Here is a 26468-nt window from a genome sequence, read left to right as displayed (position 1 = left end):
CATTCTGGGTCCTTCAAACACACAATAGACTCCTAGATATATATATTATATATATATATATATATATACACACTGCACTTCTACACACACACACTACACTCCTAACATTCACACTCTGGATCCCCTATACACACACTAGATTCCTTGTAAGCAAACACATACTACACCCCTAAATACACACTCTCTACAAACACTACATCACCTATATACACACACACACATACACACACATACAATATAGCCTGTATGCACACACTTGCTACATCCCCTATACACACATTCTCTACAGACCCTAGCCACATATGCATTACATTACACCACATACACAATACGACTAAAACCGACCTTATTGCACAATACCACACCACAATCAGCTCACTCTACACACACGCAATCCCACAAGCAGGCTCCAAACACATGCACAATACTCTTTCCTGGCCCTTTTGTCTCCTGCTATCCATTTATAGAGACACCAAAGACAAGTTGCAAGGAAACACAGTGCAAGCATGTTATTAAATTTGCTTGCACTGTGCAGAACAAATGCAGGGCTTTTTTCTCATTCTAGAGCTCTTCAGCAGAGCTCTGCGCATGGTCTGCCCTGGAAGAACATTGAACCAACATGCTTACTTTGAGAGGGGGCGTGTTTGTCATTAGTGATAAAAAAAAATGCCCGGGACAGATTTTTTTCCCAGTCTGGCCCTGGCCAGCAGCACTCATGCAGGCCCAGACCATAACATTCCCACCACCATGCTTGACTGTAGGCAAGAAACACTTGTCTTTGTACTCCTCACCTGGTTGCCGCCACACACGCTTGACACCATCTGAACCAAATAAGTTTATCTTGGTCTCATCGGACCACAGCACATGGTTCCAGTAATCCATGTCCTTAGTCTGCTTGACTTCAGCAAACTGTTTGCGGGCTTTCTTGTGCATCATCTTTAGAAAATGCTCCCTTCTGGGACAACAGCCATGCAGACCAATTTGAAGCAGTGTGCGGCGTATGGTCTGAGCACTGACAGGCTGACTCCCCACCCCTTCAACTTCTGCAGTGGAGCCAGCACTCATACATCTATTTCCCAAAGACAACTTCTCGATATGATGCTGAGCACGTGCAATCAACTTCTGTTCTGAGTGGAATCTGTCCTGTGAAACCGCTGTATGGTCTTGCCCACCCTGCAGTTCAGTTTCAGGGTCTTGGCAATCTTCTTATAGCCTAGCCCTTTATGTGGAGCAACAATTATTTTTTTCAGATCCTAAAAGAGTTCTTTGCCATGAGGTGCCATGTTGAACTTCAAGTGACCAGTATGAGAGAGTGTGAGAGCGATAACACCAAATTTAACACACCTGCTCCCCATTCACACCTGAGACCTTGTAACACTAACGAGTCACATGACAACGGGGAGAGAAAATGGTTAATTGGATGCAATTTGAATATTTCCACTTGGGGGTGTACTCACTTTTGATGCCAACGGTTTAGACATTAAAGGATCACTATAGGGTCAGGAACACAAACATGTATTCCTGACCCTAAAGTGTTAAAACCACCATCTAGCCCCCCTGGTCCCTCATGCCTCCATAAATATAGCAAATTTATATTCAAGCCAGAAGCTGTAGATCTGCATGTTGTTTGCCTAAAAAAAAAAACAAGCAGTCTGCTGACATCATCAGAAGTGGTAGCCTGACCCAATCACAGTGCTTTCCCATAGAATTGGGCAGATCAGGGGCAGAGCCAGCATGATTCAAACACAGCCCTGGCCAATCAGCATCTACTCATACAGATTAATTGAATCAATGAATCTCTATGAGGAAAGTTCAGTGTCTGCATGCAGAGGGTGGAGGGATACTGAATGTTTGGATGCATTTTAGGCAGCCATGACTCAGGAAGGATCTCTAACAGCTATCGGAGGAGTGGCCAGTGAATTTATCACTAGGCTCTAATGTAAACACTGCATTTTCTCTGAAAAGACAGTGTTTACAGCAAAAAGCCTGAAGGTAATCATTCTACACACCAGAACAAATTCAATAAGCTGTAGTTGTTCTGGTGACTATATTGTCCCTTTAATGGCTGTGTGTTAAGTTATTTAGAGGTGACAGCAAATGTACACTGTTATACAGGCTGTGCACTTACTACTTTACATTGTAGCAGAGTGTCATTTCTTCAGTGTTGTCACATGAAAAAAAAAAAGATATAATAAAATATGTACAAAAATGTGAGGGGTGTACTCACATTTCTGACATACTGTATATATGTAATAATGTAGCTCAAAGAGTTTTTAAAATACCTTAGGCCTTTGTCAGCTTGCCACTGCTGGCCATCACTGGTATAGACTGGTTGGTCTATAGCTGATTTATACACCACCCTAGCCTTATGTCCAGTGAGGGGGGGTGGGGGGGGGGGGTGGGGGGGGGAAGGAGCCCTTGGTCCTGGGGTCATTAATTGTGACAAAGCAATATAACCATGAACTGTGGGACATCTCCAATGGACTACAGGCAACTATTTCAATGAGATAAAGTGGTTATTGTGTCTAGAGTGTCATTTTAAAAGTAGAATTAGCAATGGGCCAATAACTGGACACTTGGCAAATCAGCTACAGGATCCACAATAAATCACATTGTAATAAAATAAAACAACTAATTATGTATGCCCTTTGTAATAAAAAAAAGTAAATATAAACATGCTGTGTTTTTTACATGTATGTTTTACCTTTATGATTGTCTGTTTACTCAATATTAAATTAACAAATGTTCATAGTTCTTTAAGGGTTACATTACAAGAGGACAGCAGTAAGTCAGTTTAAAACTCTTTGCGATATTTCTGATTAGTGTGGAAATATAAATTCACATCACATTCACATATAGATATGGCAACCTAGGGCCAGAAATCACACGGCTGAAAATGTAAAAGGAAAATCGGGTCTAATAAGCCCTTCTCATTTACTGGAGATGTCATTGAATGATTTAGAAAAAATTTCACAGGACAGTGTTTAAATATGCAAGGCTGGGAATAGAGGCAAAAACAAAATCAAAGCTGTTGTAACATTTTTGGTGCAAGCTGAGAAAGCCAATGATTGTCGAAGGAACTTTGTATCTTCCAATGTACCCATTGTACCTAATAGGACCGGTGGTGTATGCCACACATTGCTTGCAAATTACAACTGGTTGACATTTCTAATGATGTAAAAATTAAGTGAGCTTTGCTATAGAACGTTGACTTTATCGCTCTTTTGTATTGAATGCAAAAATCTACCAGTGTACCTAAGCATCAACTAAGACATCTCTGAATGTCAGCAGTGTAAATTAGCATTTTAGGAAATAATTATCTATTCAGAGAACTCAATTCAAATGTAACTAAATACTACATCAGTATACATATTGTGACATATTCCAGCTTTATTATGTTAACAGGTTGTTGTGACTTACGTTTTGCAGGATCGTCCGGCCATGCAACTATACAAGCCAGGAGCTCGCAGTTGCATAACTACAGGATCTATAAATAAATGTGTTGTTGAAGACATCTTTTACAGAAAGATTGATGCAGAGAATATATCAAGAAGAAGTTCAAAACAGAGTGAAGACGCTGGCTAAAAATTGAACAAATTTAGTGAAAAGAACACTTTGAGAGTGGGTACCTTGCTCATAAAGGTACATAAGGGCCTTGTACCAGCTAGTAACAGAAGCTGAAGCCAAATTCTGTTTTGTCAGCATTGTTCTCTGGAAGAGCACTGGTTAAGGAGATAAGAATAGTTTGTATTTCCCATCTTTTATTAATGTCAGTGCCAAAAAGCTCCCAATAAACTGCACCAAATCTGTGCTTTGAGTTTGGGAAGTATTTTTCTAGAATAAGTAATAATTAGCTGGACTTTAATTGGATATTTAACTATCATTAACTTATACTCGAAATAATCTGTCAAGTTTCTGTGAGTAATTTCCATTGTATTATTAATGTTCTCATAAATGTATGCTTAGAATGAATTAGAAGAACTGTGAATGTTTTCTACAATATATTAAGGAACACTATTCTAAGCATTGCAGTTGGCATAGATTGCTTATGTCTTAACAATATTAAACGCTTAATAATGTCAAGTAATTAGCACCCAACTGCAAGAGCTAAAAGAAAATATGGTCAAATGAACAATGAATACATTACTTGAAAGATCAACTAAACAAAGTTGAGCATTTGCTGTTGATAATTTGTATTTAGTAAATAAAAAAGATAACAAAAATCTTCATTTTTTTTTTCTGGCATACTAAATAACACCACCAAAAACCGTTATTTAGAAATGCAAGATGAGCAGTTGTAGAGCAAAACGTATATATTTTTTTAACAGCTTAGACATGTTTCCTTCTGCCTTTATTTCTCAACTTTTAGCAGTTTGTTCCAGATATTCAACAGTATTGTTTACTCAATAAACAGTGAATTGTGGTGCATTTGATGATAAAATACAAATTAAAGCCAAAATCACTGGGAAAAAAATAATAAATCTTGGCTATAGACACATCTCGGCTATTTTAGCGTGAGTATGTACAATTTGGTTTTCACTGCATATGTTTAAACACATAGGTAGTTTATAAAGAGTGGGGATTGGTCATTAAACTAGACCATTAAGTTGCATTCTGTCAGAAATAGACTGATCTAAAAAAAATCCAGACGAGCAGCAGCAGCTAGAGTATCTCAACGTGTGGCTAGTAATTTACAAATGACACAAAATATACGTTCAACTGTGATTGCTAGTTTTGATGGTTTAGTAGAAAAAAAAGCATGCTGGAGTTTTTGGACACGTTTGGTCTCATTGAACACAGGGTGTAAAAAGCAGCACTTTAAAATTATTGTATAAAGTGTGATGTGTATAAAATGGACATTGAGGTTATACAGTAAAGGTCTTCTGACCAAAAGTGTAAAGACCATATACTTATATTGTCAACATTCTTCTGTAATGAAAAAAAACATACTCAATAAAACAATCGATCATTTCTCCAGTTTATATGATCAGTGTGCAGTCCTCAGTGTATTATATACAAATCAAGCATTTCATACATTAATATTTATCATTTCAATGATATTTTTTCTTATTAATCATCATTGTAGTCTTAAACTCTTGGATCCATTCTTTTAACATTTTTTCACAAATGAAATACAGCTATAAATGGTCAAATGTGTAAACTCAAGGCTCCAAGTACCATAACCTTGTCAGCGCATTTTAGAATGGTTTGGCATATTATCAACAGGAGGGGACGAGGATACATAATTATAAAAACAGTCCAAGGTGACAAAACAAACTTGATCACAAATTCCAGGATAGTGCAACAATGTGGACAGTTTTCTTTAACAACACCATCAATGAGGAGAGCCTAATACAAAGTTAAACAAATTTCTAGTTTCTGGTTTCATGCAGAATACAATATCACTGAGACTAATACAAGTGCAGTGCTGTACAAGTTTCTATAGGCCAATTTTTCCATTTAGATTTACGTGTTCATTTGGAGTAATTGTTGATTCTGTGGTTTCTTTCTTCCTAAACCAATAGCTTTGAGTCTCATTACTCGCTCTTCTTAACGTCTGTGCTGTTCTTCTAACTGTTCAAGCTAACTCTCTCAGCCTAACACTGACCGATCACTTGCAAGTACTAGTACATACTGTTACTCACAATGAACAGCCTGTGACAAGTGGAGAGTACCGGCTGATAATCTAAGCCTGTCGATTTCGGAAAGACAGCACCTTCCTGACTACTGCAGCAGACAGAGGAAAGCATTCTGATGGGCACAGGGGGGAAACTTTAAAACCATAAGTCGACATCCAGGAACTACTGCCCCCATAGCAACTTCATTGAGATGAGGTTGCTATGGTGAAATTGTTCCTTTAATGGCAGCAACTTCAAATCGCAACCGCTTCCAAGGAGTGGCACATGTGTGTCAGCACTTCACTGAGATTATTGTCGTTCATTGTCAGTCACACCATGCAATACATTTTACTATTATGTGACATTACCCACAATACAGCATGCTTTTTAAAATCATGATTTTAATCGTGTTTATGGTCATAATTTAAATTCCACCTGTAGTATGATTTGGCCAAAAGCACAAACAAGTTAATCAAAATACAACTTTGATTTACAATCAACTATTTTGTCCTGATGCCTCTTCCTACGGCCTTCAAAAACACACAGGGCCCCTCGCAGCTGTAGAATGGTAAATTACATGACTTTTGCAAGCCCGATTGAACTTGTACATTATAAGTTTTAAAACAGTGCAATCTATGGTGATCAATTTGAGAATTTTTCTTTAATCTGCAAGCATTCAGTAGGTCTAGAGAATATATAAGTTGGTGAATAAAAAGTACTACAGGGCTTTTGCTTGTTCTTGTGATATCCACATTATAAAATTTGTATTTCGGGGGGGCGGAGCCTAGCTGCCAAGCAGAGTGGACGTGCCAAATCTCAGCTCCTGCAATATATGCCTGATTTTGGGGAAAATACCCCGTAAACCTGGCACAAACCCACTCTAAAGGGGTATAATTGAACGGGGATTCTCGGGGTGCACCTCTGGACACCCTAATCGACGACCTACCCACCCGAGACCCCAAGCTACGGTGACCGAGGCCTACAGAATGGCTGGCAAGGGGGAGACCGGCCGATCTCCTCGCTCTGCAGCCCACAGCAGGGCCCTACAGTACCCTCCCCCCCCTGGACCGGTGGGGGTTATCCCGGTCCCCACTGGGTAAGCCTGTCTCCACAGCACATACCTTCAGAGACAAGCATGCAACTAAGCGAAGTACCCAAAATGGCTGCCGCAGCAGGGCCTCCACACTCCCAAGCAGATCTAGAGAGCCAGAAATGGAGCACTCGTTTCAAGGCCAGATTTGACGCGATCTGTGACCAATTCTGGAACAGAATGGCTAGCCGAACTGCACGACTTCCGACACCAGCGGCTCCCACACTAACAGTGCCAAGTGTCCGTCTGCCCGTTAAGAAGATGGTTAGGGGCCCAGCCCCAAAGCATTGCCCGCGCAGAAGGAGACCACGTTGCCACCTGCAACGGCAGCCAGGCAAGACACTTCACTACCCTTCAAAGGGGAAAACCCGAAGCACCATGGCTACTGGCACCCAGGGGCAGCCCATAGTATACACCAGGAGCTGGAAGACTGCCTTACCTCGCTCGGCTGACAGTGAAAATGCCGTATACGCCCGGTGCTCAGTGACCAGATAGCAGAAACAAACAAAGTGCCCGAGCGGTGCGAAGCAATGGAGCCATCTCTCACCCCGCTCAGTCTCCTCAACCATGAAGGGACCTGTCCAGCGGCAAGTTTGTCCCCACAAGCTGCCACCCATGCGGAGATCTGGCTTGACGACACCCAGGGACACGCTATGGCAATCCCCAACTGCACCCTCTAGCACATGGAAGGAATGGGCCGCGAGAGGGGGCATTGGCTGAGTAACTTGCCTTTTTTCCACATCCCCCACTCGGACAGCACTTTTTGGGACTACCACTCCTAGCATCCCCGACCAACTACCTACCGATGGACTCTCCTACCCTGCGAAGAGGTTTAATAGCCAGCGTACAGCTCCATATTGATATGCCTTATTAGCATGTTTCATCTTAGTCTGTGTTTTCTTTTTTAATTTACTTTCTTTTACTCTGTAAACATTTGATATGTGCCGCGCAGTCACAGTCCTCAACCATAGAAATTCCCATGTACAATAATGTTGCTCATATTGCATCAGCCTCCCACCCCCAGACAATGCCTAAGCAACCCTGGGATTAACCCACGGTTCTCTTGAAACAAGGTGGGCTGTATTTACCAAATAGCTTAGCAATACATTTAAGGAAGCACTGTGCAGTGGAGACTATCTCCTTTTCTCTGCTTGTAAGATTTGAGGTTCTCAGTGGTTACTACTATCTCTTGTAAATCTTGTTTAATCATTTTGATTCCTAACTAAAAAGAGAATTTACACAGTTGTAAACATATCAAAAGTGTTAACGTTTGCCATCCTCAGAATTGCAATGCTATAGACATGATATAACATTCAATATAATCTTAAACGTAACTAAACTTGACAATTCATAGGCTTGTATAGCTTAGTGAATCTATATATATCTACTATTGTCATAACGCTAGAAATTTGCATGTTTGCTTCATTTAATATAATCTTAAACGTAACTAAACTTGACAATTCATAGGCTTGTATAGCTTAGTGAATCTATATATATCTACTATTGTCATAACGATAGATATTTGCATGTTTGCTTTAAAAAAAAAAAAAGTGCTGTTTAATCTGCCACAATTTAATTTGTAAAAATGTTATGACAAGCCTGCAGCTGCTATTGTGGCTCTGCTCGCCTATTGTTATTTCATGCACAATGAAAATAAAGAATTAAAAAAAAATAAAAAAATTTGTATTTCACAGATCTTTTAAAAATTTGTAGTACACTCAAGAAGCTTTGTATTTAGTTATATTTTCCTTTGAAAATCAGATTATATTGACTAAAAAGACACCTCGGTATTGTGAATAAGATGCCCTCTATAACTCATCATCATAGTATGTGTCAGCAGTTGGGGTGTTAAGATTCTCAGTGCTATACTAATGTGGTTGGCCAGTTGATTTGAACATCTGTGGTGCTAACAAGAGCAGTGAGGCCACGCAACATTGTTGTATATAACATGCAATTAGTTGGTTTTATTGTTAATTACCAAGTAGATAAAAGTCTTGATATTTTCTGCTAAAAAAATGTGCTTCTCCTTCGGTGCATCCAGGTTCGACTCTCTGGAATTAGATTGTATCTCTTTATTGAGCTGGAAAAGCCAGGTTTTTGCATGACACTAGGATGGTGGGCTTGTTTTGATTTAATTTTCTCCCAGAATTCTTCACTACTGCACAGCTGCAAGAAAATATATTTACTTTAAAATACCACTGGTTCAAAACTTTTCAGAAAAAAACACATGGCATTACAATATAAGATTCAGGAAGGACTGATACAACATTAACCTGAACAATTTAGGTATCATAACAATTTCATCTTAATTAAGTTGTTATGGTGCCAGGAGGCCCCAGGGCGCTCTCTTACCTTAAGGGGTTAAATAGTTTTTGAAGGTTGAATCCAGCGCCAATGTCAAGGTCCCCCAGGGTGTATCCAGCTTCTGAATCTGAGTTACAGGAAGTGTGGTGTGCCACCATGCAAGGGTACAGCTGATTGGCTTAGAGTGGTCAGTTGACGCTCTACGCCAATCAGTAGCTCCCCATTCATATAAAAAGTATGTGCATGAATAGGAAGCTGACGATTCTAGCAAATCTTGTCCGACTTCAGTCCTCGCTTCATGTAACTCAGAATCAGAAGCCAGATGTGTTCCTTTAATAAGTCTCTCAGTCCAGCATGCTACACTAGAGATCATCATATAAAGGAAAGCTTTCACTGCCATTTACATCAATCTTACTGCCAAAGGCACATGAGCTGCCCCTAACTTTAACTAAGTAAAGGAAATCTGTAGTTTTTTAAAATTTTGTTTTAGGTGTTTGAGTACATTATGTTGGTTTTTCTCTTATTCTGTAATCCTGATTAATTAATTTTCTTCTGACCGACCCCTTCATAACACAGCTCGGATGCCTTCACCTCTCCTCAGTTAAGATGGGCATAGAAAACATAAGAAATGAATGCTGTGAAAACTGTTCAGTTGTGTGCTGCTTGCGAGATGATAACAGGAGACATAATCACTCTGTGAACAAGTAGCAGCCAATCAAGGCAGATTAAAGGAGCACTATAGGGTCAGAAACACAAACATGTATTCCTGACCCTATAGGGTTAACACCAACATCTGCCCCCCGCTCCCCGATCCTCTCATGCCTCCCTAAAAATAGCAAAATCTGACTTGTATAAGTAAGGAAGTCTGGAGCTGCTAGTTCTGGCTCTGTTTCCTTTAGACCTGCCCAGTGCCTGCTGACATCGGCAGGAGTGGTAGCCTGATCCAATCAAAATGCTTCCTCAAAGGATTGGCTGAGACTGACAAAGAGGCAGATCAGGGAAAGAGCCAGCACAATTCAAACACAACCATGGCCAGTCAGCATCTCCTCATAGATATGAATTGAATCAATGAATCTCTATGAGAAAAGTTCAGGGTCTGCATGCAGAGGGAGGAGATCTTGAATGTTTGGATGCATTTTAGGCAGCCATGCCCCAGGAAGGATCTCTAACAGCCATCTGAGTGGTCAGTGAAGTTATCACTAGGCTGTCATGTAAACACTGAATTTTCTCTGAAAAGACAGTGTTTACAGCAAAAAGCCTGAAGGTAATGATTCTACTCACCAGAACAAATTCAATAAGCTGTAGTTGTTCTGGTGACTATAGTGTCCCTTTAATCTTGTATAAGAGAATGGCCAAAGAAACCCCAAACTGATTACTAAATATATGTATAGCAGAGGAAATGGAGAAGATGTCAAATGAAAATGATAAGAAAAATTAACTGGACATGATTATTGAAAAAGACTAAGCACCACAAAGGTAACCCATAAATGGTAAGTGGTCCTATAGATAGACGACAATCATTGAATAACAAGGAGATGCAAATTCTCCTTGGTCTTGAGAGTTTTCTTATTGTGGACCCACCAAGGAGAGCTAGGATTCACATCAGATGGCAAGCTATGGAATGCTTGAAGTGAATCATAGGGACAGAAAAACAGAACAAGGTAAGTGTAAGGCTCACATTTTTAAGTCCCTCGCCAGATACCACCTTCTGCACACTATTATGCACCAACTTCCAGGAAAGTTATAATCAAGTGGCAATCCCACCACAGGTCAAATAAAAGCTGGATTCTCTTTGCAGGCAATTGCATAATTTTTTATCAGATACATATTGGCTTTGATGTTAATACTGCTTCTTGTTATATAGGTTAGTTCTACAGCTCAGTGAAGAGGACTGGACATTGGGATTGGATCTGATGAGCAGGCAACTTCACATTTGGATGTTGCACATGTAGTCAATTTACTTTAAGCAAAATAAAAAAAAACATTTTTAAATTACTGAAAGTTAATATAACATCTGGGTGTATTATGGTATTTTGTAGTCCATCCATACAGGTAAATACTTATTTCCAGTCCATCTCTTGACTTACCTTTGCTCTCTGGGGGCAGCCATTCTTAAGCCCAGTTTGGTGGCAGCACAAGTTATATGACTAGAAACCATACATGTATCAAGAGCTATTGTGAGTTTATAAATGGACATCATGAGCATTAGACATGTGAAATTTGCTTTGTTACGAATGTACATTCATACAAATTTCATGCCATTCAGACATTCAGATGCTTACGAATGCCCCAAGTGACGAAGTTCGGTAATTCCGAAGTGCCGAAGTGATTACATTTTCTGAAAAGTGGCAAAACAAGAGAGAGGTAGGGAAAATTATGTGAATGATGACAGGAATCTTGACCAATAAGCTAATTCCTTTTGTGCAATGTAATACTTGCTTGCCTAATCAGGTTTCACTATTCCCTGTCCAATGAAATGGAAACATGTTTGTGATTAATGTTAGAGGACAGCCAATTAATGGTGATTTTGTCACTGGCACTTGGCCAATGAAGGCACACAGAGTCATTGAGGTGGGGTAGTATATAAATCAGGCTCTCAGGGTGTTGGCTTGCATTCATGTGACCAGGCTAGTTGTGATATGACAAGAGACTGGGAGAGATAAATTACATTACATTTATTGTACTTTACTTTTTGCAAGCTTGGGGAGCCACATTGCTTTTAAGTGTGTGTTCCAGGGAGATAGAGAGAGAATGAGTTTAGCTTTTTTTTTTCCTTCTGCATTTTTTTGTTTTTGGAAGGGGGGGAGGGGAGGGGGGTGAGAGAGTGTGTGGCTGTGCAAGTCAGGTAGTCTGATTGCCAGGGTGTCTCTCTGCTGCATTCTGACTTTACTGCAGTGATTCATTTTGTGTTTTTTAGTTTTCTGGGATTTAATTTAAATAAAAATGTAATAAAACAAAAGAAACCATAATGGATCATCCACCCCCTCCTCATATTCTCGCCTCAGGCAAAGTGACTGAGGAAACTGGAAACCGTCATGTCGCTGCTGGTAATACCACTACTAGTTCCTCTGCCAGTACTAGTGTTAGAAGGCAGAGCACAGGTAGTGGTACACTTGGGGGGGACCCTATACTGCTCTCCCTACCAGCCATCACTTGCTCTCTCTCACACACTCTCACTTGCTTGTTCACACACAAATTGCTTTCTCTCTGCTCACTCTCTGCTCTCACACTCTGCTCACTCTCTGCTCCTAAACTCTCCACAAAGATGGTGTAACAGGGGTGGGATTATATAGTGTGCAGAAGTGTTGCATGCTGGTAGTGCTCACTGATTGGCTGCACTATCTTTGCAGTGAAAATATAATTTTGTATATTGTATATATAATAAACCAACACTACTACTTATTGACTAAACCTAGACCACTTATTTAAGATTAAGTGGCCTGGGTGCTGCTGTGGTCCACTATGTTATGTAAAACATTGCTGTTTAGGAAAAAACACACAGATGTTTATTTTTCAAACCAAATGCCATTCAGCAGTTCCAAAGTGCCGAACCAAATGCCATTGTTGCGAATTGCTGAAGCAGACATTTTTTTTTACTTACCTGAATTTCCGAACCGAACCAATTATTTTGCCCATGCACATCCCTAATGTGCATATGCTGGGCATCTCAAAACTGAGCTCTAGGTCTAGGATATTTTATACCTTCAAATTTTTTTCAGCAGATAAGTGGTGCTTCCGATCTAAGAAAGCTAATAATAGCCATCACCATGGAACAAGGTTAAGCTAAATTAAAAAGCGTTATTACCTTATATATTTGATTACAAAATAATGCACAATAGGACTCTAATCTTTTATTTGCAAGGATGATAAAGATGACAGTTTTTCTTCAAGCCAACCATTTTCTAGCATTTACGAGTAGAGTAAACAATTTCTCACCTTCTGGAATGTTTTACATGTTTCTGACAAGTGTTTGATGTCACGGGTATCAAGATAAGACATGATACATATCTTGAGGCCATCAGGAATCCGGACTATAAAATCACAGTGCCCCTTGCATAAGTTCAATACATACTCTACGGTGTCCTTGCAAAAGATCTTCTGTAATTGCACTGATTAGGAAAGAAAAAAATACTGTACCATTTCGGATATCAAACGAGCGGCATTGGCAAGATTACTGAATCTTAAACAATACAAAATCTCAGATGCAAGACATTATTAGGCAACAATTCAGGAAATTAAATATGTTTCCAGTCATTGGTATTGTTTGAACAGGTTGAATGTTGCGTCATTAACCACCAGAGAGAATTGGATAATCCTACTCCTAATGTATCCTTTACCAACTATTCAAATAGAAATACTGTTGAACTCTAGGCAGCCAAAAAGTCTGCCAACTTGATTGGACTTTAAACCGTGCTAGGAATAAATGCAGTTCTGGAAGGATTTTAACACCAGTCAAATACTGCATTAACTTGTCACCTCAATGCACATGAACAAGAACAAAAATAAACAGCCAATCAGGCTTTTCTTTTGTAAGGCAACAAAGTTAATCGGAAATTGCTATTTATTAACTAGAGTAATTTTACTGCAACACCAATTAGACGAAGGTTCTGTCTGTAGTGGGATTGCTACATTGGAATCCAGAGAAACCACAATGCCATTTACTCAATGTTTCACAGGCTCCAAAAAAGCAATTTTTCTCTAGAGGAAATGCTGTGCCTAGTGACACTAGAATAAAAATTTGATTCATTTTAACTCTTTTAAAGCTGAAATAGGGGTAGTCACTAAATCTAAACGCAAATAGGAACCCCTACAATTAAAAAAATAATTTCTAATTATTATTGTTTTTAGTTGGAGGGGCAAAGGTTTAAAAATTATTTTAGGGTAGTGGACGCATGGAATGGCCTTCCAGCTGAAGTGGTAGAGGTTAACACAGTGAGTAAGATTAAGCATGCGTGGGATAGGCATAAGGCTATCCTAGACTTAAGATAAGGCCAGAGACTAATAAAAGTATTTAGAAAATTGGACAGAATATGTTCTATGTTTCTTCACTGAACAAACTTATAAACGCAACACTTTTGTTTTTGCCCCCATTTTTCATGAGCTGAACTCCAAGATCTAAGACTTTTTCTATGTACACAAAAGGACTATTTCTCTCAAATATCGTTCACAAATCTGTGTTAGTGAGCACTTCTCCTTTGCCGAGATAATCCATCCACCTCACAGGTGTGGCATATCAAGATGCTGATTAGACAGCATGATTATTGCACAGGTGTACCTTAGGCTGGCCACAATAAAAGGCCACTCTTGTGTAGTACCACATGCATTAGGGGACCATTACATTGGTCACTGCAGCAGCATCTTCAACTACATGCCCTCTTCACCTGACCCACCCTACCCCTCACCCCCTTATACAATTTATTTCTCTCTCACTTCCTCTCTCTCTCCTCTTCCTCCTGCATTTTGTTTTGTTTGCTTTTACCACTGTTCTTCTGTAATGATTCCTCTTTATCTGACTCTGCAAAGCAGGGGCTCCATATGCTCTTGTTTTAATGTAGATTCACCTGGACCTTTGCTTGTCTGGTGGTGAACTCGGCTTGAGTTTTTATTAATCTCTACTGTACACTTGTACATTGCCTATTTACCTTTGTACACTGTATAAAATTCTTAAATAAAATTTAGCAAAACAAAAATAGATGCAGACAAGCAAGAAAGGAGAGGTGGGGAGGTAAGGGGAAAAAAGAAAAAGGAAGAAAAAGAGAAGGAGACGGTCAAGCGTAAAGCATTCCACAGATATCTAGCCAAGCACACATTAGAAGACATCCCAAAAGTGCTCATTTGGGTCTAGCTTGTGCCTAGAAAGAACAGCCATGAACGCCATACTTCAAGATGTTTCTCTGACCTGACCCCTTAGTGCCGCAATCTGCTCCTCTACTTGACATATCTCCTCATCCCGATCCATCCAGTTTTATACAGAAGGAACCTGTTGCCACATCCACATGGCAGGATACAGAGATCTAGCAGACATTATTAAGTGACGCAATAATGTTTTCTTAAAGCTAGATGGTGCTACTCATATCAGCTGGATAAAACTCCACCCCGTCATCGGCTACCTTGTTCATAACTTTGAATACCTGTTTCCAGTAAAGAACTATCAATGTACATTCCCAAAACAGATATAGCAGCGTTCCAACTGCCCGCTGACATCTCCAGGACCAGTCTGAGTTGTCTGCAGATATTTTGTCTAGCTTCTGGGGAGTATCGTACCACTTGGTAAGGATTTTGTAGTTAACCTCCTGATACTTTGTGCATAGTGTGGAGTTTATGTGCGAGGGTAAACACCTTGGACCAGTCCTAATCAGTGAAGGTCATGTGAAGCAAATCTTCCTAATAGGCCTAGAGTGTCAGTGATGGTTTTGGCAGCCAGTGTAGAAGCATCTGGTATAAGACTGTAATGCTTCTTGGCAGTGGCTCCACCCTAAAGCAAAAGTTCTCAAAGGCTGGAAGGGGCCTGTGCAGGTTTCCCAGAGGATGCAACTACTGGTAAAAATCTGAAGATCTCCAAAGGAGTCAGCTCCGTATTCTGTAGAAAGTCGGTCAGAGGCAGCAATTGTTAAGTGGTCACAATTAACATGAAAAAGAAAAGCCAGGCCATCCACACCCTCTCCAAAGGCCTGGTTATGTGTAACTGGGTATAGGGGACAGTTGATCATTGAAAGATCAACTCTAGTTCATATTGAGTTCCAAACCTCTAAAGTTGCCCCTATAAACGCGTGGGCTTTGGCTACTTCCAGTATTTCCGTGCCCTCTAGCCACACTGGAGCTGGAATCAACTCACCTATCCAAATCTTATGTGTACATACAGGATGCCTGTTTTGCTTGTAAAGAAAGTGGAAGTGGAACACAACTGCAGATTTAATTTGGGAGTTTTTATTTAAAATAAATCATTTGCTAGCAATTCTTGGAAAGTTGAGTTTCCTTGTTTATTTATAAAGAAGACAATAAAGTCCAAAATTAATAATCAGGAGTGCTATTGGGGTGAAATAATTAATTTGCTGAAATTCCAGAAATGAAATGTTTAGTAGAGCTTTCCAAAAATTAGTTGGAGCAGTAATTAACAACCTTACTGAATTTAATTGAAACAAGTAGCAACTTCTGCAAATGTATGGTATGAGCAATTGGATACAAGTAACAGTCTTAGCAAGCAGCAGGTTGAAGGGGAATTCAAACAATTTAACAGAGTTGCAGGGATGAATTCATTGTAGCTTGTTTTAAGTAATTATAATTACTTAGAATGCTTAGTGAAGTCCAGGCACTTGAGAATAGTAAATGAACAGTCCGAGTCAATGGAGTAGAGAGATCAGCGTGGTCAGTTAGAATTTCAGAGTCAAATCATTGAAGAGAGTAGCGAGGTAATGAGAGAAGTCCGGGTCAGGCATGGAGAGAGCAGCGAGGTCAGTAATCAGTCCGGTATGGTACACAGTAATCAAGAACGAGGGGTGGAGTCTGAAGATGAGCGAAGCCCGGAAGTAACTCCAAGGAATCGGTTGCAAGTAAGACCTGACAATGCCATTCTACAATCTGAGCCATATGTGCTTCCTAGTAGCATCCACTGAATGAGAGAGCCCCAGCCCTCCCAAGTCCTTGGGTTGGATCATAACATTCAGCTTAATTCTCAGTCTTCCTGTCTTAATCAGTCTTCAGTCTTCCACATACTTAATCAGTGCCTCGGTAGCAGCACAGGAATGTCCTGATACAAATAGAGAAGTAAATGAATTTTGCCCAAACTTATATGACCAAATTATGTAAAGTGTGGTATCAACCATGTCCGCTTAGTCTCCCTAAACTTATCCAGCATCAATGCGAGTCCATCTAGACGCCAGCGAATCCTCAGATTTATCAGAACGCTGCTTATGCAATATCTCTGCTAGGAGTCTACCACATTTATTTGAAAAAGCACTGATCTCTGTAGATCCCCAAAATGTTTCTGTAGAAGCAAAGTCTATAGCTCTTTCTATAGCTGGGTCGGGAATAGGTAAACAAGTCTTGAGTAGGAGCCATGAACAATTGATAAGCAACCTCCAATAGTCCACCAAGTGCAATTAGGTCAGAGCCGAATGCGAAAGTGCAGGACAGCTGAGGACCCCAGAGAGGAGTCAATGTCGGGGTCCAATGCAACAATGAAATACCCTCCCATTTCCAATACTCCCTCTTGAAAGGCTGATAATCTCCAGAGAGTCCTGGGGAAAAAGGCATGCTGGTTTGAGTTAGGGACATATATCATAACAAATGTGTATGTTTTCCAATGGATCAGTTCCTTTACAAACAGGTATTTACCAGATGGGTCTGCTACTTGATCTTGCACAGTAAAAGGGACTGTTCTACCAAATACAATTGCCACCCCTGCCATATTTGCATGTATATTGTTAGCAAAAAAAAGCCTAGGGGAAATATATGATCCCGTAATACCAGTACCGATTCTTCCCCAAAACCATCCAATGTGTGGCCTACAATGCTCTCAACAGATGTGAGTGTTTTTCAGGAATATTTAAACCCCTAGCATTCAGGGTCTGGAGCCAAATCAAAGTCTATATGTATGCCTTATTAGACATGGCAAACAAAACAAGCAGTTACAGACTCTAGGATGAATGGAGAAAGGAAAGAGAGGGTAGGGGGCAGAAGAAAAGGAGGAAATTATTGTGTGCAAAAAAGAAAGGGGGTAGTAAGATGTGACACACTATAGACAACCCGTCAACCGGACAGAGCAGCCTGGAGAGGCGTGTTCTGTCTGTTACCGTTGTCCAATACTTCATAGAAATAATAAGTCTGCCTTCTCCAGAGACCACAAGAGAAAAGTACACCTAGAATAAGTTTTAACAAACCAGCAATTTTAGGTCCTTCCTTCTAATACACTACTACTTCACTGCCCGAGTACCCCTGCTTGGCTTGTGGCAATGCTACACCCCAACGCCAACCTGTTAACATCTGAACCCTTCAACGGATTCATTAATAACTTGTCAAGTATGTAGCAGTACTGTGGTTTGTTTTTTGCATGTGCTGAGTTCCTAAATAATAATGTCTGTCTTATCCGCTAAGCAGAAACAGTTAACCCATATACAAACACTGCCAAGGGCTATAGCTGGAAGAAAAAAGAAAAAAAACTTACTGTAAGTGTTGATGCAATTGCCAAAGATTGATATAGTTGCCACCATAACTTTGTATTCATAATAAAATATGTTATGAGTTGCCCAGACATGTCTGGCCATTGTATATAAATCACAGCAAGGTGTTTGTCTACAACAGCCATTTGGATAGAACAGATACAGCTATTTTAAATTGAATGAGTAACATTGTGAACACTTCAGGTTCCTGGTATAAAGAATATATCTTCTCTTGACTGGGATATTCATTACATTACAAGAAGTTTAAATATTTAGGATATAAACCGAAGCTTGAATGTGTAATTCTGTTTAATTGCAGCTCTATGGTAACTAATCCATTACTGTCAAGTACCTAGCCAAAAAATAGAAGCCATGCCATACTTATAAACTTATCAAAGGCTCAGAGACAGGTGCTGTTTCGTTATATGCCATTAAGAGAAACAATTCAAGTTGTGCAAAGCAGCTTAACGGTCCTGTGTTTAGGATTGTGTTATAATGATTTTTAGGACTGTCAGAAAATGAATCTGGGCCTGAGAAAAGATTCTGACATGGTGCTGTTGAGAATGTTACTTAAAACAGGGTTAAAGTGGGCTAAACTATGCGGATACAAGCCATATATCATGATACAGGGATATATATGTTTTAAAAACTCTGCTACCTGTTTGTTTTACTACACAGTGAACTTGAATTGTGCAGTTTATGACCTTAAGACCGATCCAGCAATGTTTCGACCTATTATTAACTGATAATTTACTGCAACCCTTTAAAGCCCAATTTGTATTATTATAAAATGTGCTTTGAAAAAGAAAGTTAAATAAAAAAAATCCATCTATGATATGCTGTTGCATTGGGGCATTGAAGTAGAGAGGGGGGCTATGGGTGCTCAAGCCCTGAATGTGCAACCCTATAGCCCTGAATCGTTTTGTCCTTTATGGTATCTGCTCTCCTTTCCCACACCCAGTCTCCTTGGTGAGTCTAGGAACTGGCTGGAAGTGGGAGCAGCGAATGATAGATACGCACAGGGAATATGATAGAGTGTCATATTTCCTGTGTGTCTCTATCACTGAGCTGCTCCTTGAGACTCACTGAGAAGACTGGGTGCAGGAAAGGAGAGCATAAAGGAAGAGCAGCCTTGCCATGGGTAGCAGTAATGAGAGGAGATTGGGGAGCTGTCCAATGAAGTCATGGTACGCTTGCCTGCTCTCCCTACAGGTGGCACGCTGCGGGCTCTCTAACATAATGGTTGGCCACCTATTTTCCCCACACATCCTACAATTGCACAACATCTAATATACAGGGGTTAAAGAGGGCTTGAATAATTCTAAAACCCGGGTGACTGTAACGTGTAGTCTACTCACAAAAGTCCCCTCCATGTAAAGCCTGAGCAGGAGCTTCTACGTCTCCTGTATAGACTGCTTCTAAAAGATTTCCTCATAACTTACTGTGCATCTCATCTTCTAATAAGAATTCACTATGCGTTTTTCTAACTTCCTTTGGCAAAACCTTCCTGATATCAGCCCGAACAGAAATCTTCCATGATCTCAGGATCACCTATGTGAAAATCAGAAAGCAGAAATATGTCAGAAAGCATGCTTGTGCTGTTTTACATTGATGTTTTCTTTTTTTTTAGACATTCTTTATTTATCGAGTTTTTCAAATAGGGGGGGAGACAGAAAAAAGAAAAGGGGGGGGAGGGGGCATCAAATAACAAGTTACAATGTATGACATATGCAATAACAGTGCTTCGAGCTTGGTATTGAAACAGAGTCGGGTACAACGTTTCACTCGTACCCATGTCACATCCAGTTTACAGCATGTCCGCCTAGGCGGGTCTTGGTTGGTGGTTTGGGGCGCGAGTTATATGTGCAATATATAATACAGGTGGGTCCACAACAGTTAGGGGATCAAGAACGTGCGTTGGTGCTCGTCGGGGCGTTCGTTCCCTGTAAAAAGGAGGGGGGGGAGGAGGGGAGGTGTGATCTGCGCGTATGAGGGGTTCCTGGGATCTCAACCTGAAGGGTTGTCGCGTTCTGTCAGTGGGCATGTCTGGTGAGTCACAAGTTAGTAAGGTAGAGGGGGGGGGGGTATCTGGGTCGGGGAACTTCCCAGTGTAGTAGGGGTAGGGGTAGTAAGGGCGGGTATCAGGCGTCTCCTGGAAGGTCAGGAATATGGGATCAAGCCCGTCCCCGTGCGGTGTAAGACGTCCAGGGGTACCATTGGAGGGCGCATTTGTCCGAGCGTTCCCGCAGGGACGCAGTTAGCATTTCCATCCCGCAAATCTCCTCGACCTTGTCAACGCATTGCTTGTAGGTGGGTACCGCCTGGCTTTTCCAGTGCAGTGGAATGAGGCTTTTCGCGGCAGAGAGCAGGTGTATCGTGAGGGATTTTTTGTACTGTTGTGTAGTTATGGGTGTGTGGTGGAGGAGCATTGGCAGTGGTAGCAATGGGAGGGCTACATCCGCAATTTCCTTGATCTTAGTGCGTACCATGCGCCAGTATGGAACTATGCGGGGGCAAGACCACCAAATGTGGAGGTTGGTGCCCAGGGCGGAGTTACATCTCCAGCAGTCACCAGGGGTTGTGCCATGTATGTGTCTTAGCACGTCTGGGGTCCTATACCATTGTGTGAGTAGTTTATAGCAGTGTTCCCCAACCCCCGGGCCGCGGACCAGTACCGGTCCGTGGATCAAACGGTACTGGGCCGCCCAGGGGTGTGCAAGCCTGCCGGCTAATGCAGGGCTGGCATTGCCCAAGTGCCAGCTCTGCAATGTGCCTGCGGACCGGAGGGGAGATCAGAGCTCTCCCTCCCCGGTCCGCAGGCACTGTGCTGACAGCCGGCAGCGGAGGGAATGAGAGAGGACCCGGGAGCTCTTACCTGCAGCTCCTCCGGGTCTTCCTCTCGCGAGATTTGGAGCGTTGCCGCGGTAACCACGGCAACGCTCCAAATCTCGCGAGAGTGAACTCTAGCCCTGTAACTGGGCTAGAGTTCATCTCACCACCACTGGGACCACCAGGGATTCCCCACCGGACCACTAGGGACTAAGAAATGTCCCCCCTCCTCATCAATAAAGGTAAGAAGGGAGGGGGGACATGAATATATTAATTGTAATTGAATAAATAAAAAAAAAAGCCTCCCTACCCTCCTTACCCCCCATACACACACTGCCCCCATGCACACACTACATACATTGCCCCACAAACAGTGCCCCCATACACACACTACACACACTGCCCCATGCACACACTACATACATTGCCCCACAAACAGTGCCCCCATGCACACACTACACACACTGCCCCACAAACACTGCCCCCATGCATACTACATACATTGCCCCACAAACAGTGCCCCCATACACACACTACACACACTGCCCCACAAACACTACCCCCATGCACACACTACATACATTGCCCCACAAACAGTGCCCCCATACACACACTACCCCACAAACACTGCCCCCATGCACACACTACACACACTGCCCCACAAGCACTGCCCCCATGCACACACTACACACATTGCCCCACAAACAGTGCCCCATACACACACTGCCCCACAAACACTGCCCCCATACACACACTACACACACTGCCCCACAAACAGTGCCCCATACACACATTGCCCCACAAACAGTGCCCCATACACACACTGCCCCACAAACACTGCCCCCATACACACACTACACACACTGCCCCACAAACACTGCCCCATACACACTGCCCCACAAACACTGCCCCCCATACACACACTGCCACCCTCACATACACACTGCACCGCTCACACACACACACTGCAACCCTGACATACACTGCCGCCCTCACGCACTCGCACTTCACCACTCACACACACACACACACTGCACCTTTCACACACACTTCACCCCTAACACATACCACTGCTCTTATGCCCAATATCCCAGCAGACCCCAGGTAAGTTGTCAACGGTTTGACTACTTACTCTGGGATGGGATCCTGGCACTACTGGCGCCATAACTACTACACTGAGCTGTAGTGGTTATTGTGCCTGGATTATTTCTTTAAATAATCTACAAGTGCCCCTCCCGAGATCAGGTTCTGGATGCAAGCTGTGCGGTCGCACAGGGCGCCATAACACAAGGGGCGCTCTAGCAGCCGACACGGCTCGCAAGCTGAATCCCTGATGGTCCAGTGGTGCCCCTTGCAGGAGCTGCAGCTAGATCATCATAACTTCTCCCTCGCGGTTCTGGCGCTCACTTAGTGAGTCAGAGGCAGCCTCAGAGATTCCCAGCCTGCGCTCTGACTCCACACAGCGCCAGAACCTCGAGGGAGAAGTTATGATCAGCACTCCCTGCTATTCACCTCCAGCCCACCAGAGGCCGGCACTGGAGACCAGGGACAGAGGAGACTTGTGATCGGGCACCAGAGAGAAGGGGCACTGCATGGAAGCAGAGGCAGCTTGGGACAAGGTAGGTAGGAGACTGAAATACACCCTTGAGTTCCCAGCCACAGAAACTCCCCCAGTCTGTGACTGGGAAAGAAGCTGCTGAGTATAGGTGGTGTTACATCAGCATTAGTCTGCTGGTGTAATACTACCTACCTATCCTGTCTGTCACATACCCTCATCTGTACCCCATTTTTATTAACTCTCACATGAACATGCTATATACATTGTCTGCGTATGTGTGGGACCCTGAACCAACAATTTTGAGTCTATGTCTTTATGTGACTGTGTTTGTCATTTTCTGACTATGTATGTGTCTGTGTGTTTTTTTAATATATGTGACTGTTTTTTTTTTTGTCTTATTAAGTCAAAACAAGCAGGCCACGGAAAAATTATCAAACGTTTACCGGTCCGCAGCGATAAAAAGGTTGGGGAGCACTGGTTTATAGCTCATCTCCTGGTATTTGGAGCTAATGGAGCATTTGTGGGTTAAGAGAAAGATTTTGTCCCACTCCTGGGCGGTCAGGTGTGTGTCCGTCTCTCGTTCCCATTTGTCCGTGAACCCTAGTGGGTGTTCATTGCCCAGTGCCTGTAGGCTTGCGTAAAGGTAGGATATAGCGTGTAACAGGTGTTTTCTGTCAGTGCATAGTTGTTCAAAGTCAGTCAGTTGTCTGTGAATGTGGTCCTTTCCTTGGAGGTTTGTGTAGTATGTCTTCACCTGGTGGTAATGGACAGTGATGTTTTCTATGCACTAAAGCAACAATTGTCTTAGTCAGGTATCCACTAACATTACAATAGAAAAAACTATATTTAGGAATCAGGTATGCACCTAAAGAGGAAAAAAAATAAACCAGACATAGTGAAGTATAGTATGATGCAACAAGAAATGCGCTTCTTAGAATGCACCCACAATGTGTATGAGGAACTGCACCTTGGGGTGCCTCCCCTGGTAAAGGCTGGGTGCTATAACCTTCTTTTAGTTCCTCCTGCTGCGGGTAGAATCCATGATAAATCAGAAGACCAGGATATCTTTCTCCATGCTCCCATATGATTTATTTGGTACAAATTGGTTTTAAAAACAATAAAAATATATAAAAATTCTGTCCAACGCGTTTTTTCAACTTTTGTGGACTTCCTCAGGGACAAGAATAAAAAAATGCAAATATTTCAAACAAAAACACCCATTAGGTATCAAGCTGCCTTATAACCCCTTCCTCCAAGTCCTTTAAATAGGGCTCTCTATATAGTCAAAGTACCGCACAGAAGCACATTAAATAGGAACAAAATAAATAAATAATCAAACAGTTTTACATCCTGAATAAATGGTTTACAATATTTTTTAGACGGCGGCTTTCACTATGTTTGTACACTGATTAGAAATGTATTTGCTTACTATATTAAACTTCTGGTAGATACTTCTTTTGTAGACCTTTCATCCCACAAATACAGCACTCGGCTAGATATTGCTTTAAAAAAAACAAAAAACTAAAAAATCACTTTTTCATTTTATTGTTCCCATACTGCAACATATTTTTTCTTCTTAAAGTAAATTCCTATCCTGTTCACACAAACAACCTGTTAATTGAGTGCAGCTAATTAACTTTGCTGGAACTTAAAAGGTTAATATTCCATTTTGGTTGCAGGTCAGTGCTTTGGTGGATAGATCAAGTGATAGTAACTTAGCTAAGGTACTTGATGCAGTGGACTCCCTATGAATACTGACAATAACACATGTTGTTATGAGCAAATTAACTTGTTATATGCAAGAGGGATGCCAGCATATTGCAAAGTCCACAGCTATTTAAATGAAAAACAATATTGAAATAGATCGGACGATTTAAAAGGCAAAACATGTGTTAAATGAAAAAAATAACTATTTTCACTGTTTGAAATGAAAAGTAAGAGCTTTACAGTTTCTTTTACATTTATAGTACAGTATTCTCCATTCCAAAAACATTACTTTCAGTGCTTGTGTCCTCTCTATTCACAAATATATGACATAAACTGCAGCCTGCATTTATCCCTGGCTCAATCAAATCTGTAGGCCTTATTATGGCAGAGCAAGGGGTTTCTTCCTTTAATGGCCCTATTCTGTCAACTAAGATAACAGACATTTTGCAGATTAACTAATTAGTGAGCAGAGTTTGGCTGAGTGATCCTGAATCAATACTTACTGACTTTATTGGAAATTCAGTCACGAGTTATATGTGGTGATGGTGAACATCGAACATCGAACTGCAAGTGAGTTGGCAGGAAATGTTTCCACTTTTTGTTGATCTGAGACTCTTCCAATGAATGTTATGATGATGTACACACAATGGGGTACTGCCAAGATATGCTGCTGTTTTGGGCAGAGTTTAGCTTGAGTAGACATTATGATTCCTGAATCTGGGAACATCCCACTTGGATGTATTTGTATTAGCCAAATAAGTGCTTATTATAGCAACACCCCAGCTATTCAAAGACAATGATTAAGGTGGGCTGGTAGGAAGTGACTACAAACTCTGCTTTATGGATTGCTTTACTTACAAAAAGAAAAGCATATCAATCCAATCAAAGTGCCTATATGGAACAAATAAAACATTCAACAAGCCACTCTATTTGACCAATATGAATATGATTAAACATTTATGATGTGATCATTTACCTCTTTCTGGGTAACAATGAAGTGATGAAAGTCTTTGCTTGGTGAAGGGGCCTGACACTGGATTTCATACAGTGTATCTTGCAGAAGAGATGCCATGTTCAATTTTAGGTTGTGGCTGCTCCAGCTATCTGCCTCTTGGACTGTGTATGTGTGAGAGAGAGTACCGGGATATGTGTGTCTGTATCTCTCCTCCTCCTTTGCTCCTGTGTAGCTCCAGTAGCATCACATTGCTCTATTCACCTTCTCAATGTAACTCTTAATCTTGAGTTCCCTGAATACAGCTTGCATTGTTTACACAGTAACCTACTTGTTCCCTGGCAGAGTAACAATGCTTGTAGAAACCAAAACCTCTTACTGCAAACCTGGAGGCAGGCTAGCAAAGTGCATTCTTAACATTAATCCTTCGTGTAAAATGGCCCATTTGGAGGCATTAAAAAGGAACACCATTTTCCCCTCTGGCAAAAACCACTATGACCATATGTTCAAGTCTTGAATGACTGTATATAACTGTATTTTACAGGTACATACCTGTAGGTTGTATGGCTATTTACCTGCAAACTCTGACAGATTTCGAGCAAGTATATTTCCAGCCAGGTAATTAGTTTATTTCATGTGTCTGTTTCATGGCCGCCATTTTTGTCCTTGCATAGCTATGAGTTGACAAGGCTTTATACTCTTCACCTTCCTGGTTAGCAGGTTTACACAGACAGCAGGCAGACTTTCTACCCACAACTCTAGTATTTTTCTTACCTGGCAAGCATTGATGGGCTGAGTAGGGAGCAAATGTCCCCAGGCTGGTTTTAGTTCTGGGATACAGTGGGACAAATGCCTTCAGAGACAAAATTACCAGTAAGCACTGCACTTATATTCCTCATGGTCATGGACATTAATCCAAGTTTTATGTTTTGTCCAAAATATGAAATCCATTGACAAGTCACTATGAATAATCCTGACTATTTTTAATGAGAGGGCTATAAAGTGAAACCTCTGGACTAAAGTAGAGTAACATACTGCAGGCATTGCATAAGTGAGCGTTAACATTAAACCCTAAGTCCCCCCCTCACACACACATTTTGCAGACACCTAGTTTCCTTTGAGAAGAGTTTTAAGGGTCTCCCATTCAGCTGCCATCTGGGCAGTTGGCTCTGGTTGCACCATATTGCTGCTACATATTGTGGTCTGCTCAGTGTATTTTATGGGTATCTTTGTATTGTGGTATCTCCATATT

General features: G+C 41.4%; 2 protein-coding genes across 4 annotated transcripts in view; one reads left to right on the top strand and one right to left on the bottom strand.

Moving 5' to 3' along the window:
* UPF3A (UPF3A regulator of nonsense mediated mRNA decay) overlaps positions 1-4990 on the top strand; it is a 38257-nt gene extending 33267 nt beyond the window's left edge. Inside the window, exon 10 of one of the 3 annotated variants that reach the window (XM_063458607.1) lies at positions 3430-4990. In XM_063458607.1, coding sequence (XP_063314677.1) covers positions 3430-3585 — 156 coding nt within the window. In that variant the 3' untranslated portion in view covers positions 3586-4990. The remainder of the gene's footprint in view (positions 1-3429) is intronic. The other 2 variants (XM_063458614.1, XM_063458622.1) reach the window with 2 other exon arrangements.
* Positions 4991-8416: 3426 nt separating this feature from the next.
* LOC134594422 (F-box only protein 36-like) lies at positions 8417-25359 on the bottom strand. Its single transcript, XM_063444640.1, has 4 exons — positions 25241-25359; positions 19613-19721; positions 12949-13121; positions 8417-8874 (listed from the first exon to the last, which is right to left on the bottom strand). The coding sequence occupies exons 1-4, from the start codon at positions 25334-25336 to the stop codon at positions 8716-8718; spliced, it is 537 nt and encodes a 178-aa protein (XP_063300710.1). The 5' UTR covers positions 25337-25359; the 3' UTR covers positions 8417-8715.
* Positions 25360-26468: the final 1109 nt, after the last annotated feature.

Source organism: Pelobates fuscus, chromosome 1, assembly GCF_036172605.1.
Source record: "Pelobates fuscus isolate aPelFus1 chromosome 1, aPelFus1.pri, whole genome shotgun sequence".
Classification (NCBI taxonomy): Eukaryota; Metazoa; Chordata; class Amphibia; order Anura; family Pelobatidae; genus Pelobates; species Pelobates fuscus.
Note: the sequence above shows the minus strand (reverse complement) of the source record. Positions and strands in the feature narration are given on the sequence as shown.

Excerpts from the sequence above, each read along its gene's own strand:
- LOC134594422 (XM_063444640.1), bottom strand. The coding sequence starts at position 25,336 with ATGGCATCTCTTCTGCAAGATACACTGTATGAAATCCAGTGTCAGGCC. Across the intron at positions 13,122-19,612 it reads ATTAGAAGATGAGATGCACA|TGCAATTACAGAAGATCTTT; the intron begins GTAAGTTATGAG and ends TTTCCTAATCAG. Across the intron at positions 8,875-12,948 it reads CATGTAAAACATTCCAGAAG|CTGTGCAGTAGTGAAGAATT; the intron begins GTGAGAAATTGT and ends ATTTTCTTGCAG.